This window comes from Thunnus albacares, chromosome 19, assembly GCF_914725855.1.
Source record: "Thunnus albacares chromosome 19, fThuAlb1.1, whole genome shotgun sequence".
In the NCBI taxonomy this organism is placed as follows: Eukaryota; Metazoa; Chordata; class Actinopteri; order Scombriformes; family Scombridae; genus Thunnus; species Thunnus albacares.
In genome coordinates this window covers 21,747,294-21,767,462 of record NC_058124.1, presented here as the reverse complement: position 1 = coordinate 21,767,462, position 20,169 = coordinate 21,747,294, and the positions used below count along the sequence as shown (strand labels likewise).

The window sequence follows — 20,169 nt, the reverse complement described above, 5'->3', positions numbered from 1 at the left end:
ATGAGCAAATTAATCTAAACAACAAGAAAGAAAAGCTGTTACCTGAAGGATGACAGTGAAGTACACCACAATCAGAGTAGTGCAGACCATTAGATTCTTCTCCTTTATCTTGTGGTCATCCAGCATCACTGCCAGGCCATACGCAACCGCCCCTCGCAGGCCACCGTAGCTCATAATAACCTGATCTATGAACTCCAAGGGGACCAGTCTGAACTTGTTGAGAATCCAGGTGAGGAAAAAGACACCTGAAGTGGACATGGCACACAAACACAATGTGACCTTTACCATCAGACTGTGTGTTGTTTGCTCTAAAAACCGACAGCTGAAGACAAAATCTCACCGATGATCCTGTATACAAAGATGAAGAGGAGCGTGAGGAGGATGAAGCCCGTGTTCCAAACCCATATTGCTTTGTCAATGGCCGAGATGCCAAGGAACACAAAGATGATGGTTTCTGATCCATTAGCGAAAACCTTCATGGCATATCTGACGGTGGTGACTGACTTCTCATCCATGTTTGCATTGATGTACTTCTGGCAGGACATGCCACAGAAGACAATCCTACAGTACAAAAACACTAAACTATGACTTCGTCCATAAAACCCCATAAATATTATACAAGATGAAACACAAAAATAATAAAACAGATGAGATTTTTATCATGGAGCACTCACGCAAGGATGGCAGACAGAGAGAGCATCTCCGCAGTCAGGTAGGAGAGGTATCCCAAGACAAAGATGAAGCCTGGCTCAATGATCTGGATGTTCTTAGTGCATCTGGTCAGAAGAGAGAGAAGTATCCCAAACACCAAACCGAGGAGGGAACCGCCAAACGCCACCACAAAGAAGGAAACTGGAGACAGAAAGACAGAATGTGTGAAAAAAAAGAGAGAGCTATTATCCCAAACATCTTCCTGTAAATACATAATGTCTTCACACCTACAGTATCTCTGGGGAATCAAACCTTTGTAATTAAGCCAGACCAGACATGCACAGTTACATTGTCCATTATCAATAATAAATAAATGACACTCCTTACTTATTCCTTTGATTATCTCCACAGCATCAATTTGGGGTCCTCCTAGAGACACAAATGCATCAAACACATTGAAGAGCACCTAAAGTAAGAGAAGACAAAGAAAAAAAGAGTATAACTTCCTGCTTATCGCCTTGATCTACCTCCTAGAGTTAGAATAATACAAAGAATTGATACCAGACAAATTATAATCCTATTATTGGACTATATTATTATATTTTTATGATCTGTATTACATTATTAATTCCTAATGCCTTATCATTTTTGGAATTCCTCCAACCAGCCTGTACAAGAAACTGTCTTTGATCTGCCTCTCCCATTAATTTTTAGATTCCTTTTATCTTCTATGTTTTTTGTTTTTCTTGATCTTCCAAGGGCTGATTTGGGAAGCAATGCTGATATGAGGCCTGTAAAGCTGATACAGTCAGTGTATGTGATGTTAGGATATTCAGAATTCAGATAAACCACCACACATATTGAAATTGCCCAACAGATTTTAAAGAGTGTTGTAACCCAGAGGTTTGTATAATTTTTCTTAACACACAAAAGGGAGATATGTTGTGTGCAGTGTACACTCGAAAGCACCATTTTAATCCCCCAAATTATACACATTTTCATTTGACAATACCACAATGCTTTCTTCAATAAGCCACATTGCAATCAGCCTAGTATTGTACAACATTGTCAAAAGGCGTGGAAAGGTGAAAGTAACATCTTTTCATGCCTTTCACGTCTCATTGTACTTTCAGTCATAAAGAGAACTGAATTATGTGATTCATAGTGCATATAAGCAATATGTCTTGTTCAATCAAACCAACTCAAACAGCGCTTTGATTGATTTAGATAAAGTTTGGCAACGGTGACAATATAAAGGTCCTTTCTTTGAAGTGCACAATGTTTGCACTCTTTGCACTTCATGTCTTGGAAGTGTACTTTCCAGTGATAGATGTCTCTGCAAACTCACAAACTATTCCACTTCTTGCGCAACGTCAAGGAAAGTTAAACACAGCACTTGCATAGTGAAGTAGCATACGAACCACTGTCACGCCGTCGTTAAGCAGCGACTCTCCAAACACCATGATGAAGAGGACCTCATTGACATGGACCTCTTCAAACACAGCGATGACGGCTACGGGGTCCACAGCGGCAATTAGACTGCCAAAGAGAAGATACTGCAGCAGACCGATGTCCAGGTCACCTACAACACACAGGGCAGAAGATACATTTAAATTTGGCTTTTATTTACTGTACTTGAGCAGCTAGTTGAAAGAGGTTTGAGGGTTGTAAAGGCTGCACATCCTTTAAACACCCTGTCATCTTTTAGCTGCCGAAAAATACCATGACAGCCTTTTAATCAATACTGGCTCTCTTTAAGCTTTAATTTGTTATTCATTAGACTAAAGCTAGTGTTCTGATCAGTGGTCCAACCATTTACGAATCAACCTAAAACAATTGTCAAAATTAAAGCTGGTTTGGGAATTTAAAGGACAGGTGTGTAGGATTTAGTGCCATCTAGTGTTGAGTTTGCAGATTGCAACCAACTGAATACCCCTCCCCCTCCCTTTCCAAGCATGTAGGAGAACCTACGGTGACCGCAAGACTCGCAGAAAACGTGAAAGGCCCTCTCTAGAGCCAGTGTTTGGTTTGTCCGTTCTGGGCTACTGTAGAAACATGGCTGTGGAACATGGCGGCCTCCGTAGAAGAGGACTCACTCACTATGTAGATATAAAGGGCTCATTCTAAGGTAACAAAAACACAGCGATTCTTATTTTCATGGGATTATACACTTATTAAAACATACATAATATTATATTCCATTTCTGCCAAGTCCTTTCCGCTGGATGACATTAAATTCTATGCACTTCATCTTTAAGGAATATTTATGATTGTCTAAATTCATTCATAACGTAATAATAAATACAATAGCCATTTTCTGTATTATGAACCTATTGATCTAAACCTTGCCACACTTGTTCAATACATGCCAAATTCCTTTATAAAAATGATATCTTTATTGCTAATTTACAAGAAAACACCCAATCAGCCAAGACCCATTTCCTATAAATCACATAATCAGGCAATTAATGAAGATACAACCTGGCAGGAGATTTAGACAGGATGTGTCCAAAATGTCTGTCTGACTGTATAACAAACATTCAATCACATAATCATAATACATGACGAGCTTTCATCATCATGGTGGCAGAAGAGAGAAGAGTTACTAGACAGCTAAATTTGGTCATTTTTGTTACTTCTTTAGAGATATAGATTAGCCAAACTAAGAGATTTTTATTAAAGCTGAGGATTTCTTTGTTCCCTGTGATTCACCAAAGAAAAGATGTTTCCTACAATTTACAGCATGTGTAAACCAGGTTAATAACCACTATAACTCTATAAAACTTTGATCTCTCCCATTAAATAAAAGTATTTCTCAATCTAATGGAGCCTTATATCCCAATTCATTTTTTATTGTTGCCTTCCTATCTTACAAGCCACTACAAACATCCAGTTTGAAGCAGACGTACAGAAAAACCCACAAAAAGGCTCTCAAAATGCCACAAGGGGGTCCTGCCATGTTCCATTTAATACTGACCCCTTCCAGGTGACATGAAGCCTACTGAAGTGAAATAAAATGAATGTCTCTCTTACCCATGGCTCCTCCTTTGGCGCACCCCCAAAGCGAGAGCCCCACGCTGGCGGCATTCCAGCAGGTCCCGATGACGGCATAGACCAGGATGGCCCCCATGTTGCTGAAGAAGAGCTTGTTTGGCATGAAGTAGCCCGCGTCCAGGATGATTTGGGGCAGCAGGTAGAAGAAGAACACGGTCGGCGTCAGTTTGAAGGTCTGCACCTTGTCTGCACCCCAAATTATGCCGCCCAGGATGAAGCCGAAGCAGATGAGCAAGGCGCTCTCCGGGATCACGCTGGTCACATGGTGGTTGGCCTCGATGACTGTGAAGATACAGAGAGAGCAGGAGAGAAGGAGAGAAATCAAGAAAAAATAAAATGATTTGTGAGACTTTTCTAGTGGGTTCTCCCACAAGGGCAAGGAAGTGTAGAATCATAAGAACCAATAATGAGAATACAAGTATAATTTATAATCTCGGTTCAAGTCTAGTCAAGTCTGTGTGAATTTAATTTTGGATTCTGGGGCTGAGAAAGTTTGCTTTTGTTGCTGCATCCCCAGAAAGCAGTTGAGACTCCAGATGAAACTAAAACTCTTGGGAGGTTGCAAAATTCACAAATGATCAACTGTTTCACTCAGCTGAGAAAGCGTCACTTCTTTTTCTGGGCATATCATTAACCAGCAGGGTTGTGCTTATGAGAAATCTCTCTGCGTAACTAAAGAGAGACTTTTGCTTGAGGTAACTTGACTTAATGGCCTGACAAAGTGTCACTATAATTCATTTAATGATCGAGGCCACTGAGCCGTTGCAATAGACCCATTTCAAAATGTTGATTTATCGTTCGAGTCCACAGGGCTGGACTATTGTTCTTGTTGTGCTGAGATGTTCCATCCAAAAGTTGAATAAGTTAAAGTGAAGGTCTGTTATAGTTCAATGCTGTGTTTATATTTGTGCATGAGTGGAACCCAAAGTACAGTTACACTTTAGAACGAGTTTTGCTGCTTTTAATACTCTAAACTTTTAAGATCAATTATTAAACCATAAAGTGACTCAAAAAAGTGTCGTGACAATCTGAGGAATTTCAAATATGGTACAAGCATTCATAAAAACGGAAAGAAACTCTTCTGTTCTCTGGAACAGCATGCTGTGTTGATAACAGATGACTGTTCACGGCTGCAGTCAGTTACAGTTTGTTACATATTAGAGGCGTACAACTGTGCAATTTACTAATCCCTAACTCTCCCAAAACAGCACTTTCTCGTGTTTAAATAGAAAAGCATACAGTGCTTTAGTTCTCCTTCCATTTGCAAAAGAATTACTGTGTATGCTAATATATCTAAGACCAGAGTTTTCCCAGTGATAACAGGACAACAATGTAATTATTTCCCATTTGGTGCGTTAAAAATAGCACCACATTATCCTCTTCGACAGAGGAATTTTTCCGTCTGCAACATCTATGACATAACTCACAAAGACTGACTGCTTTGCTATTTTATTTCTCATTTTATATGATCAATACTCATCCTTGAGCTATATCCTCAATTGTTTGTTACATACCCAATTTAGCCAAGCCAGCCACCAATACCCATAATGCAACCAGATATTCGGTATCCACATGGTGCCACTTAAATGTCACGATGGGTATCCCTGTGGAGCCGGAGCCATGGCTGCGTTCGCTCTGGTTGGTACTAGAATCTGGATGCTTTAGCGCCTCGTCCCCCTGAACCCCTGTGACCCCTGTGATGAGGCAAATCAGCAACACCGACCCCAGCAGCCAGAGGTGTACATGTCCACAGCGTCGCATTTGATCATATAAATAAAAGAAACAGAGTGAGAAGAGAAGCCACACTCCAAACAAACGTCCTTCGTCTTGTGCCTGTTTAATCTCAGATGTCAAGGAGGAAAAGAGTTTGTCACACTTCTTATCCCTCCTGGGGTTTTTTTTTGTGTGTGAGCTGAAGTTTTGCTTCCTCTGTCTTACTCACTCTCTGTTTACTATCACTATCTCTTCACTTCTCTTTCCCTCTAGTTCTCCATCTTTCTTTGTCTGTGTGTGATGTTGTATCCTCATTCCTCCCACAGTCTGTGGTCAACAGTGCAGTGATATCAGAAGTGTGCAGAACCCTGGACTCAGCCTTTTATATATATACAGTATCTCCTCTATGACCAAGGTTATGTGTGTGTGCATGTGTGTGTGTGTGTGTGTGTGAGAGTTTAACTTGGAGGACTGAAGAGGGGGAGTAACGGATGTGCAAGAAAGGTCTCCAGTTATTCAGTCACATTTGAAACACTCACCACTCATCGCTTTGTTTGTGCTTTCCGGTCTTTAACGCATCCACTGAAGTATGTCATCACACATTTTCAGTGTGTGTGTGTGTGTATGTGTGTGTGTGTGTGGGTGTGTGTAGGAGTGTGTGTTTCTGGGAGTGAGGGAGTAAGGGCCTCCAAGGAGCAGTTACACTTATATCTGCTTATAACTACATTAAAGTAAATGATTTGTTAAATGTTTATATACTACTTATAAATAGGGTTTAAATAAAGTTTTACTGTCTAGGGTTATATCCTTATTAAACAAATTCCTATCTGTGTGTGTGTGTGTGTGTGCGTAGGAGTGTGTGTTTGGGAGTGAGGGAGTAAGTGATTGGATTAAGGGTCATTTGATAGATGTTGAACAGATACCTGTGTGTGTGTATGTGTGTGTGTGTGTGTGTGTGTGTGTAAGTAAGTAACATTTCCACTGCTTCATCTCACAGCTTTGTGTTTAGTAATGATTGACGTTGACGTTACTCAATCTTAGTTAAAGCCTCTCGGTGTCTTGACGTAAGAGGCATGTGAAAGCTGTTCTCGAGCACACCCTCAAATAAACTAACTGCTATTATGTTATAGTGGAGCTATGATTTAGTTAATGAGCTTATTCCTTTGTTCTGTCCTTACATTTTGGACTTTAGTTTGAAAATAAAATATCCGTCATTTATAAAAATCTTAAAAGTAAGTCTGGGGATATTCTATATTTTTTTTATTGTCAACAAATCCCATGAAAAGACCACAACCATACAGTTGACTAATATCACAAACAAGTATTGTATGATAGTGTAGTGAAAGGTTGATATACAGTTAACTTATTCCTCTGCACCATAGAGCCCCATCGTTGTCTAAAAACTATGAAACACATCAGTGATCCACATCATTTTGAGTCAGTCCCACAAACACCATCCTGCTGCATAAATACACACCAAAGCACTAATGTGTATTATTCCACAGCTGAAAATAGTCCCCAACAAATCCACTATGTACTCCTAATTAAGTAACGTGTCTGTTTAAAACTACAGTGCCCAGCTGTTTTAGGAAATTACTGAGACTTTTTAAAAGCCAGGGACCTTTTTTGCATTCACAGTTTTGCATTCTTGATCTGGTTTTTGCTCTCTACCAACTCCCTCTTTTAGCTGCTAAATGCTCCACTATGTTCACCAGCTAGTCTACAGCTAACTGTGTCTGTGCTGTTCGATGCTGGTAGTGTAAAGTGGGTTTTTAGAGCTTTTTCTCAGAAAACAGCTGCCTGCTGCGGCTGAAAACGACACTATGAGCGTTGAGAGTGAACCAAAACAGTAAAGTTGCAGCCGGAGAGCTAAACAATGAGCTGGACTCACTATAAAGCTCTGTAAAGCCGAGGGGAGCTGCAGAGTCGATGATAATTCTCTATGGGTTCATCACTATGAGCGACATGGTTATTATAAAAAATATTGATAATGGCCACTTTAAAGATGTACATCCTCAGCAGGAACCAGTGGGCTTGAGGTTGAGGACTACAGAAGATGGAAAGTATTAGTTTGTCTTTGGAGACAAAGCGAATTGATAAATCGGCTGTCCACATCTTTCTGTTCGTACTGTCTTCATTCTCCTAAACACTGATTCACTGAAGTTTTTTGCCTTATAACTGGATGTTTTTTTTTACCCAACTGTCCCGTCCTGTTTGAGTAGGACAAGGCACAATAGTGTCAGTTGCCGTCACTGGTAAGATGGACTGGTTTGATGATTAGATGCGTAAGCTGTCACACAGGTGTGAGCCTGTATGTCTACTAAGAGCTTTATGTTTATCTATTGAATAATTAAAGGAAAAGCTGTGTGATAGACATCGTATTGGTTTCTGATGTGCCTTAAACACTGTAAATCATCTTTAAAAGAACATTTAGCTTCACAGTCACACAGGAATCCCCCTGTTCAGCCTTATTAACTAATGACCTAATATATCCTGCTAATAAGTGGCCGGCCGTTAACTTAAACCTTTCAATCATTGTAGAACGTCCACAGCTCTGTCCACATGTTTAGCTGCTACAAAGAGAGGTCAACTTCATGGTGAAAGAGAAAGGTCAGATAAAGGTTATTTTGAGACTGGGAGGAAGAGTAGCGACTGTTACAGATCACTGTGTTATGGTCTGTAAAGTTAAGCAGCTGTGACAAAATTTTTGGTCAATGACGTGTCATTTGTGACCTCACCCAGCGACTGGAAGCAAATGCAGCTAAAAATATAGACATTTTAGGTATAAACCTGTTGTTTTTTTATTCTGAGAAAAGACAAATGAGTAAAACACCTAAATTACAACATTACCAACATTAGGGAGTGAAAATGTCAGACACTAAATGACATGACAGGAAATGTTACAAATGTTCTTGTGTCCCTGACCTGATCCTGTAAGATATAGTAACTGAGGAGAAACTGAGGAAATACATATTAAATTGAAACCAACTAAAACAGGTGAACAGGAAGTTTAACAGCACATCACAGATGAATAAATTTATTTATTGTCCATTGTTCATCATTTAGAAGCGAAACATGACTGCACTGTGGAGAATGAAAGAAAGCAATTGTTGTAAATCTGGACAAAAGGAAATAAGATCTGAGGAAAATTTATGCTTTTAAATAAAAGAAACATTTCTAAACCTCTACCTTCATGGCACTTTTTAGATTTAACTTGAAATACTCTAATCTCTCCAACTTGCAAATTTTGGGAAAATTTCTTTCTGCAAAAATCATAAAGACAGATGTCAGTAGCTACAGAAGCACCTGCTAAAACATTAATAACATATGTCTTTGTTATCACTAATAATCTCTATTGTTAGCAAGTTACTAACAATACAAACACACCGCTGTAATGTTTTACACCAAACGAAGCACAGATTAACACTGAAGCTGCCAAAACTGACCCTTCAACTGTAACTACTTGTAGACTGAAAAAAAAAGCAGCTGATTGTGTCCAATTTCATTGTTTGGTCATCCAAAGAGTCATTTCCTCCATCATATACGGACAACCACAGTCCCATATTTATGTCAGTGGAGTCGTACACAAACACACATACACACACACACACACACATATACACATGCACGCTTGTTCATTTACATTGTCCACAGTGCTGCAAACCATTTACTTTTGTTGTGTATACACAAAATGCTATTGACCATGTTCAGTTATCACGGATCTAGACAGGACAAGACAGGTACTCAGACTTCTTATAGCGTGATATTCAGCAGAGGTCAAGCTCTCTTTAGGCCCCCATTTGTTACTACTGAATTATAATGAAGGTGTAATTTTTCCAAGTTTAATGAAAGCATTTGAATTTAAAGGGGACATATGCACATTTGAAGGTCTATATTTATATTCCGGGGCTCTATTGGAATATCTTTGCATGATTTACAGTTCAAAAAAACTCTTTATTTATGTTATACTGCCCCTTCATGCAGCCCCTCAGTTCAGCTTCTGTCTGAAACAGGCCGTTTTAGCTCCCTTTCTTAAAAGACCCCATCCCGAGGAGCCCACTCTGTTCTGATTGGTCAGCTTCCAGAGGCTGTGTTGTGGCCGACTTCCAGCCGCTTGTGAGGCTACTATCTAACCTACAGTATATATATACTATATATAACTATGAAACACACTATAAAAGCAGGATTTCACAAAAACAGCTGACTGCTGTGGCTGAAAATGATGCTATGAGAGCACTCATTTGATATTGTTATTATAAAATTATATCAATCATAGCAGGGTAGGGATAATGGAGAATATTAAGAGACAGACTCACACTGTTGGTTTTGGTATTTATAAGAAAAATCTAGAATAATGGCAGCCTTATTCTTTAAATGGCCACTAAACCTTTTGAAGGAGGCAAACTGCATGACTGACGACATACTGTACGGTCTTAAATTCCCCTAAACGCTGATTCACTGAAGTTTATGACTTATGACTGAATGTTTTCTTTGCCCAACTGTCCCGTCCTGTTTGAGCAGGACAAGGCACAATAGCATTGGCCACCATCTTTGGTAAGGTGGACTGGTTTGATTAGATGCGTAAGCTCTCACACAGGTGTGAGCCTGTATGTCTACTAAGAGCTACTAAGAGTTTATGTTGATCTATTGAATAAGCAGCTGTGTGATAGACATCGTATTGGTTTCTGATGTGCCTTAAACGCTGTAAATCATCTTTAAAAGAACATTTAGCTTCACAGTCACACATGACTGTTCAGCCTTATTAACTAATGACCTAATATATCCTGCTAATAAGTGGCCGGCCTTTAACTTAAACCTTTCAATCATTGTAAAACGTCCACAGCTCTGTGCACACGTTTAGCTGCTACAAAGAGAGGTCAACTTCATGGTGAAAGAGGGAGGTCAGATAAAGGTTATTTTCAGACTGGGAGGAAGAGTAGCTACTGTTACAGATTACTGTGTTATGGTTTGTAAAGTAAAGCAGCTATGAAACATTTTTCTCAATGAAATGTGTCATTTGTGACCTCTCCCAGCGACTGGAAGCAAATGTAGATAAAAATACATTTCACTGTATAGTCACATTTTAGGTATACGCCTGATGTTCTTAATTCTGAGAAAGGTCAAATAAAATACATCTAAATTACAACATTACCGACATTATAGGAGGCAATCTGTAGGAAGTGAAAATGTCAGACACTACATGACATGACAATAAATGTTACAAATGTTCCTGTGTCCCTGACCTGATCCTATATGATATAGTAACTGAGGAGAAAATGAGGAAATACATATTTAAACAACTGAAATAGTTGAAAAGGAAGTCTAATAGCCCTAACCTACATTTATTGTTCATTGCTCTTCATTTAGAACCAGGCAGAGAGACATTACTGCACTGTGGAGAATGAAAGAAAGCAAGCATTGTAAATCTGGAAAAAAAAAAAAAGGTAATAAGATATGAAGACAATTGATGTCATTGTCTGCTCTTCTATGCTCATAGGGCGCACATATTGTTTGTGTTTTTGTTTATGTAATACCAGTAATACTTTATTGGGCTGATGTGTTTAAGTCTCTTTAAATATAAGGTTGTAAAATCGGTGATCACATCCCACAAAACACTACTTCTTTTGCATTCTTTACTCAAAATGACAACTTCTTGAATACATCAGTACAACACTTGGAAAACCTTAGTAACAACCTCAGCGACCAAGGATACGCTGTTTATAGATATGCAGCAAGGTAGAAGAAAACCATCGCACACGAAGCATTCAGAGCAAGTTGAAGCCCTGACTTTTGACTTACATTTCTACATTGTTAACCTCAAGTTTTGGAGTTTTGACCATGTTTAACATAGATATACGACGTCATTACAGTATATAAATCACAGAAAACCAGAAAAAGCCATTTAAAAGACATTTTAGAACATGTAGCATGCTATTGAGTTTAGGACAGTACCACGAATGGATACATATAGGATTTTACAGACCCAGTGGCCCATTAAAACCATGAAATAAGGTGATAGGCAATATGGCAATACACTGCATTTTTCTATACACTTAGGCCGCTATTTCCTTTAATATCTGGTTGTTTTAGAGCATTGCAGGCTATGCTGCTTTATGGCAACATTGGATTTACAGGATTTTGCATCAAGGTAGTAAAATACCTTGATTTGTCGAGTGTATTTTATTCATTGAATCAACAGATATTTGCATTTTGTTGTTTTATCTTGATTGAATGTCCATAAAGTTCACCGTATCCCTATCACCATATACATTTCAATTTTACACATATCACTAGTGGTGAAAGTAATGAAGTACATTTACATAAGTACTGTACAGTAGTACAGTTGAGGGATGTTATTTGTATATTTTAATTTGAATATTTTGTATTTCCATTTTATATTACTTCATTACTCAATTTTTTAGAGGAAAACAGTGATATAGCTGGGGTAAACAAAATGTTAGAAACATGCAATAGAAATTCAGCAGCATCATAAACTGCAGCCCCCAAAATGACCATAAAGATGAATCATTGCCTCACTAGAAGCTGAACAATGCAACATTGATAGAGGTAGGATTTATTGCAGTGTTGTTGTATTACACCGCTTTCATTTTAGTACAGTGTACAGTAACTAATAAACTGGCGACTGAGTGTATGATATTGTCTATTGTTGATGAAACTACACTCCGGTGTAAAATTAGCAAAAATTAGCTCTGCATTGACCAGCCACAACATTAAAATACTGCTTAGACATTAATATAATAAAAATATAAGAATATATACTGTATAAAATCATTTAACATTCTTCCTAACAAGTACATTTCTTACTTGAATATTTTTTACTCATATTTCTGTACTTTTACGTCAATAACATTGTATGCAGGACTCTGATAATTGATAACATTGTGATATTGGTACTTTAACATAAGTAAAGGATCCAAAATACTTCTTACAGAAGTACATATCACCAACCCTTACCTTGGATGTGTTAGCTCAGCACTCTACTCATTGACAAAATATTTTAATTACCATCAAATGTTACCTCTAATTACACCACTTGAGCAAGTTTCTCACAAACATGAAAAACTAAACTGTATTTGCTATTTGCTGTATTTGCTGAGCTGTTTTTAATGTAGCCTGGAAAAATGAACCCTCTGTGGTTGGTAGGACTCACTGAGTTTGCACAGCCAGCAGACCAGGATCCAAACAGCCACCAGGTATGGGGTGGTGACATGGTGCCACTTCCAGCTCACAATAGGTAAGGTGGTGATGGGCCCTCCTCCATGGCCGTCATGGCCACTGTCTCCATGGCTCGAATCATGGCCTCCGCTCGAATCATGGCTTCCACTCGAGTTATGGACCGAACCATGCCCGTCCCCGTGGCTTGTGTCTGAGCTCGGGGTGGCTGGATGGCCATGGTCTGAGCTTCTGGAGTTGGCCTCGACAGCCAGGCTTGACCCTCTGGACACCATCAGCAACACGCTAAGAAAAAGTGCAAATCGCCACATAGCTGCCATGATTGGAAAAATTACTACAGAAATTCTTAGGCAGCTATTACACAGAGCTGCTCACTCAGTGCTCAGGTCAACCGCAGATTGTGTAGCACTCTCTCATTCCTTTATTGTGTTTCCTCCTTCCTTCTCAGGTCTCTTTTGACTTTGCCCCAACACACATGCACATCTTTATCTGGCCTGAGCATAGTGGCCCGCTCTCTGCTCTCCTCTCTGCCAAGGATACAGCTTTTCAAAGCAGGTGAGGCTCAGCCCATCCTGATGCTTGATCCTCCCACTTTCTACCCAGCCCAGCTAGTTTGGCCACTTTACTCAATGGAAGTTTTGGTCTTCCCATCCTTTCTTCATTGGCTGTGAATGGTTTATAAGTATGTTGTCACTGACGCTTAACTAAATTATATCCAAAATGGCTTTATTTTTGAGGCAATTCCTTTTTAAATACTTTTAAAGTCCTACAAATGATTGTTGTTGCTGTCACACATGACTGGATATTTGACACTTTAAATAGAAAATTAAATCTACCATATCCCCACCTTATTTTCCTAGTTTTGGTTTTGGTTCACTTATACCTGGTTGTCAATGAGATACAATACAATCTAGCAAGCAGCATGAGTAATCAGACAGGTCCCAAGTTTATACGTTATCCCAACCTGGAGACCCCACTGAAGGATCTAAATTTAGGGATCACAAAATAACGAATGGGAAAACACAAAATTGTATCTCTAGTTGTATTTTATTATCTGTCTTTTTTTCTCCTGTGAGATACTTTGGTTGGAGTAGTCACAACTCATAGATATATACAATATTCTTCTGAGGCGGCACAAGGAGACACAGCTTCATTTTAAGCAGTCAGAAGTCTGAAAACTGTTAAGAAACACAGATAATGGTACATGATAAAGCACTTAGAGAAAGTGCTCATTGTAAAAATAGATTAGATTAGTTACTTCCCGGTTCATTCATTATCGTTTTACAGTGCAATGGACAATTGTAAAATATATTTTGTTCACTCGTGTTTTAGCTTAAAGATAAGTGGTTTAGACAATAAGGTTAAACTGGGGATTTGTTTTAAACCTGTCTAACGTTTTGACCCAGGGGACGGACTGGCAACAAAAAGCAACCTGGGAAGTGGCCCCAATTTGATACACCAAATTCAAACTGACACAACATGTTTGCATCAAATCTCTCCCTTTCTGACTCTGCAACTGAATTTTCCAGATGACCATTAATTAGTTGTATTCAATCAGTAAGACCACATAAGAGTGTGAAACATATCTATTCTCCAGTTACTTTTAAACTCTATTGTTCAGTGGCACTGGCTGGTTGTCACAAAGACTTCCTCAAAACTTTCCCCGTCTGACTCACATTCATCTGTTTGTTAAAATTGCAGACATCATTTGGACTGTCTGATATGAGAATCAAATATTGTTGTATTCATTAAATTCATGATGAATAGTCCAACCTTGACATAGGCAAATACATACAGTGCTGCTTGAAAGTTTGTGAACCCTTTAGAATTTTCTGTATTTCTGCATAAATATGACCTAAAACGTGATCAGATATTTAGACAAGTCCTAAAACTAGATAAAGGGAGACAAAAGAAAATCATTTTTCTCATTTTTTTCATTTATTTATTGAGGAAAATTATCCAACCTTGAACCCTTGCTTTCAGTAACTGGTGTGACCCCCTTTTGCAGCAATAACTTCAACCAAACATTTCCAGTAACTGTTAATCAGCTCTGCACATCAGCTTGGGGGAATTTTAGCCCAATCCTCCTTACAGGACAGTCAACTCAGGGATGTTGGTGGGCTTCTTTGCATGAACTACATACTTCAGGTCCTTCCACAGCATTTCTTTAGGATTAAGGTCAGGACTTTGACTCGGCCATTCCAAAACATTATCTTTCTTCTGCTTTAACCATTCTTTGGTACAACGACCTGTGTGTTTAGTGTTGTTGTCTTACTGCATGACACACTTTCTGTTGAACTTCAGGTCACAGACGGATACCTTGACATTTTCCATAGCTCCATCAATGATTGCAAGCTGTCCATGATACTACCACCACCTTGTTTCACAGATGGGTTAGGGTTCTTATGCTGGAATGCAGTGTTTGCTCATCGCCAAACATAATGCTTTTCATACAAGCCAAAAAGTTCAAATTTGGTCTCATCCATCCACAGAACATTTTTCCAATCACCTTCTGGCTTATCCGTGTGGTTTTGCGCAAACCGTGGACAGAAGCAATGTTCTTTTTGGAGAGAAATGTTTTTTTTTCCTTGCAACTCTGCCATGCACACCATTGATGTTCAATGTTCTCCTGATGGTGGACTCATTAACACTGACTGTAGCAACTGCAAGAGGGATCTTTAGTTTCCTAGACATTACCCTGGGGTCCGTTGTGGCCCCCCAAATTAATGCACGCCTACTCCTGGTGCGATCTTTGTTGTTCGACCACTCCTGGGGAGGGTAACAATGGTGTTGAATGTCCTCCATTTGTACACGATCTGCCTGACAATCGACTGGTGGAGTCCGAACTCTTTAGAAATGGTTTTGTAACCCTTTCCAGCCTGGTGAGTATCAGCAACTCTTCTTCTAAGATCCTCAGAAATATCCTTTGTTTGAATTGATAATCCTAGGGGTTCACATATTTTTGCCACGCACAAATATGTAACATTGGATCATTTTCCTTAATAAATAAATGAACAAGTGTAAAGTTTTTGTCTCATTTGTTTGACTGATGTCTCTTTATCTAGTTTTAGGACTTGAATGGAAATCTGATCATGTTTTAGGTCATTTATACAGAAATAGAGCAAATTCTAAAGGGTTCACAAACTTTCAAGCAGCACTGTATGTGGTGTGTTATACAATATACTTGCTATTAATCTTGTAATGTGACAATAAATAACTTGAAAGAAGTAGTCTTACCTGAGCGTATTACTAATATATAACAGTCAATAAAGCACACACCTCTAACTGGGTCTGTGCTGGTTCCTGCTTCCTCCTCCTCAATCCTTTCTCTTTATGTTCAGAGCCATGTTCACATGTTTGTTCAGATTGCAGAGTAAATGTTTAACAGATCATTTTAATTGCTGCGCTGGCAATCAAATATTATATGTCTTATAGGATATAATGCCAATAAGAATTGATGCCTCAGTGAAATTTACTTCTTCTACTTCTCTGAATGTTTGTGCACTGACTAGTTAAAGCTTGGAAATGATCAAACCTAAAACAGAACTCTAGCATTGAAACCTAAAGGTGAACAAAAACATTTTGTTCTTTAGTAAGTTAATCTAGCTTTTGTTCACAGCATAGAGCATGTCAGCATGACAAAGCACCTGCTCCCTGTTCACTCCTCTTTGATGTTTCTGCTGCTTAAATAAATCCATTATCTTTTCACACTTTGCAGCGTCAGACAGCAAAACCTTTTTCTTTTTATGGCGCGACTTCTTTGCACGGCCAGACGCAGGTTTTCTCTTTCTATCCATGTTTCAGCGAATGAGTGCTAGATTTTTTCAATTTCAGTTGTAAAAGCCGGTCAATGGTCAACTCATCAGTGAGGAAAGCGTCCAAGAAACTTTGGACATTTTAATGCTGAGAATATTTAACTGCTACCTGCTATTACGGCCATGTCGCTGCAGCTACGATGATCTATTGAATATCTGTATATAGGCTATATAATGCCAAGGTTGGGAAAAAAAGACCGGCCCTCAGAGAAAATTCCCAAACTTCCCAATGGCCTGTCCACTTCTGGTTTGACTCATATTGCTTGCCCTGAATTCGTCAGTATTTCTTCAAAACATCTGCTTGTCAGTTCATCAAACGTATTGATGGGGCTGTGACCGATCAGTTTTGTAACTTTCAAAAACCGACAGTATGACTATCATGCCCACTTCATGTGGCGATTGGCAAAGTGTTTGAACTTCTCTCTCGAACTTTTCTTTTTTCATTCTTTACACAACTACTGTACCTCTGTCACTGTTGATGTTTAAAATGGAGTGCAACACTATGAGTGTCTTCGAGGAGAGACTGACTGTCTTTAAGAGTGCGGCGTTATCCCCATTTGTACAATTTGTTGCGTCACATCCCTCTCTGGGACGACAGGCTTTTTGTCCCATCTTTGCATGTGGACATTTGGAACAGCTAAACATACTTTTGCCTTTGAATGCAGTCAAACAACACTTTTGCTTGTTTGAAGCACACTGAGACCTTAATGTCATCACATCCCTAGTCTCGCATAGCCAGACCTATCATCACACTTTGTTTTAGCGCTGTGCCAGCGCTAGAGAAAGGTCTGGCTGAACCCATGATCATTCTGCTATAGGAGGAGGATGCATTAATGGCGCCCTTGCAAAATAGTGTCCGGGGAGAACTTATTTAGGTAGTTTACCAAAAGAAAACGCCACATAAAACAGTAAAAGACGTATGTCGACTATGTGATACAACTTTTACTGATAAAAAAGACAAACCTGGACGTGAAGCCTGCCTATACTTTAGCTCTGGAGGAGCTCACTGCTCCAGATTCCCGGAGCTGTACAATTAATCATTGTTTGTTTACTGTGACATAAACAAAATTAGCCTATAATGCTTTTTTCATAGGCTACTCAGCCAACAACATGATTTTGAAGGTAAAATGGCATTTTTATTTTTTAAATGACAGAAATATAGACTAGGCACCTTTTTCTTACTAAATAATACACAGTGGAAACATGAGAAATTGTGTATTTTATCATCATTGTCAAGTCCAAGGCCAGCCTGCCAAATAACTCTACTATAAACTTGATATTGGCCACAACCGAACGTGATGTCTGCAGCGCTGCTTGAACAGTCCGCCCCCTGCCGATGACTTCTTGAGGACTTGCAGCGAGCAGCCAGTGACAAGAATGCCCGCTGCTGCTCGTGAATCTTTTGAGCGTGAGTGCCCAGTAATAAGGAAAAAATCATCTTATCAAGTCCTCTTATATTGATCATCTGAATTGGTCATCTGAACTGCGTCACTTCCCCACGTAACAATAACTACAGCTGTTAGATGGTGTAAAGATAACCATAGGTTGTTATTGCTGGCCTGAATTTTAGACCTTACTGTTGCTTTTTCTTGTGAGGACGGGCCAGGCTCACTTCAATAAAAGAGAGCCGTTTCCTCATCACTGCATCCTGTGACTATTAACATGAATGTATAAAGTAATGATCTGATGTAACAAGGACAGGAAGGCAGTTTGACCCGTTTGTCTCCTTGGAGAGTAGCACCTGCACCCTCTACATCCCCTTCCTTGCCACGCTGCACAGTGACTGTGTTGAGCCTTCATTGCCACTATACACATGTGTTTAGGTGACAGAGACTTGTAAATGAACCTTAGTTTGTACATGCCGTTTCTTTTCCATGAGCCGTAAATCAAGGTTTAACTCCCAGCTGGGCACAATCCCTTAGTTACAATTTAAACAGCCATATAAGTATAAATCTCAATTGAGAGGAACTGCAGGATACTTCAAACATTCTGTCACTGAGGAAAAGTCAGGTCTGTTGAGGAAATGTGCCATGAAGGCGTTTCCAGAAAACCAGTATATATAATAGATACACAAAAGAGGGGATTTTCCTCTTAATGTTTCCTGCTTTTCGTGTACACACAAGTGGCACCCACCCACACACACACACACACACGGATAGGAATTTGTTTAATAAGGATATTACCCTTGACAGTGAAACTTTATTTAAATCCTATTTATAAGCAGTTAACAATTGGTTTATAACCTGCTTTAATGTAGTTATAAGTAAATATAAGTGTAACTGATAATGAATGACAACATAGTAAAACACGTTAAAATATGTCTTCATAGGGAATTTATGAATTGTTGACAAATTCTGTGCATTAATAAACTTAAAAATATCCTTTTGTCTGCTTCTAACAACATTACAGTGTGTTATAAACTATTTATTAAATGTTTATATACTGCTTATAAATGTTAAATAGGGGGACTTAAAGTGAAGTGTCACCACTTTGATTTATTAGCCAGTGAAATAGTACAGTGAATAAGCACTTTACAATAGATACACAAAAGAGGGGATTTTCATTTGAATGTTTCCTGCTTTTAGTGTACACAAAAGTGGCGCGCACGCACACACACACACACACACACACACACACACACACACTTGGATAGGACTTTGATTAATAAGGATATTACTTTTGACAGTGAAACTTTATTTAAATCCTATTCATAAGCAGTATATAAACATTTAACAATCGGTTTATAACCCACTTTAATGTGATTATAAGTAGATATAAGTGTAACTGATAATGAAGGACAACATAGTAAAACACGTTAAAATATGTTAAAATATGTCTTCACTTCTTCCTCTTGTCTGCCTCTAACAACATTACAGTGTGTTTTAAACCATTTATTAAATGTTTATATACTGCTTATAAATGTTAAATAGGGGGATTTAAAGTAAAGTGTCACAACTTTGATTTATTAGCCTGAAACAGAATTCTTAAGTTTGATATGTCGAACTGATGGATCTGCAGAATTTTTATATTCAAATAAGCATCGTGGATTAAAGGAAAGTAAATCTAAATTGCCTTGAGCTGCTGTGTTAAAAATATAGAAAATTTAGGGAAAACAGCTTCAAGAATTTTCTCCTGAATCTCTAAACAAGTGTTTGATATATTCTACGAAACAAAAAGCTAACAAAGAGAACAATAATTTATTCACTAAACACGAAACAAACAAAGTGACAAACATCTGCCCTCTTTCTCCAACTCTGGTTCTCATCACTGCATTAATCTGAAAATAAGACTCTTATTAACACTTCAAACCACAGTGAAACCTGCACTGTGTAAAAGAAAACTGAATAACAGGTTATCATTTGATGTATTTCTTCAATATATCATACATGTTTCAGACAGTGTTTAAGTTCAATTTAGTGTTAGTTTGTGTTTCACACGTTTTAAATTCCTCTCTGCTATGTCTATTCTAAACTTAGTTCTTTGCTGTGTAAGATGAGGCAGTTGTGTGTTTAACAGTTAAGTTTATTCTGTTATACCCTTACCTGAGCCAGTGATAAGATAAACTGTAGTTATGTAGATGTTTATGTGTAAAACTGATAAGCTTTTAGAGGATAGTGTGGTTTGTCCTTAATTTAATATAGTAGTAATGTTATTTTGTGATGCTACTTGGTGCATGCTTATGTACTGTCATATATGGTCGTGAAGAAAGACTGTTCCTAGGTTAGCTGAACTTTTGTTTGAC

At 38.6% G+C, this 20,169-nt stretch overlaps 1 protein-coding gene across 3 annotated transcripts in view; it reads right to left on the bottom strand.

Moving 5' to 3' along the window:
- Window positions 1-20,169, bottom strand: part of LOC122969555 (sodium/hydrogen exchanger 3-like) — a 31,367-nt gene that overhangs the window by 3,446 nt on the left and 7,752 nt on the right. The window contains exons 3-9 of one of the 3 annotated variants that reach the window (XM_044335305.1): window positions 12,590-12,897; window positions 3,685-3,987; window positions 2,073-2,233; window positions 1,039-1,117; window positions 675-852; window positions 341-561; window positions 43-245 (exon numbers count right to left, since the gene is read on the bottom strand). In XM_044335305.1, coding sequence (XP_044191240.1) covers window positions 43-245; window positions 341-561; window positions 675-852; window positions 1,039-1,117; window positions 2,073-2,233; window positions 3,685-3,987; window positions 12,590-12,887 — 1,443 coding nt within the window. In that variant the 5' untranslated portion in view covers window positions 12,888-12,897. Of the gene's footprint in view, window positions 1-42; window positions 246-340; window positions 562-674; window positions 853-1,038; window positions 1,118-2,072; window positions 2,234-3,684; window positions 3,988-5,219; window positions 5,792-12,589; window positions 12,948-20,169 lie in introns of those variants that run through there. The other 2 variants (XM_044335304.1, XM_044335307.1) reach the window with 2 other exon arrangements.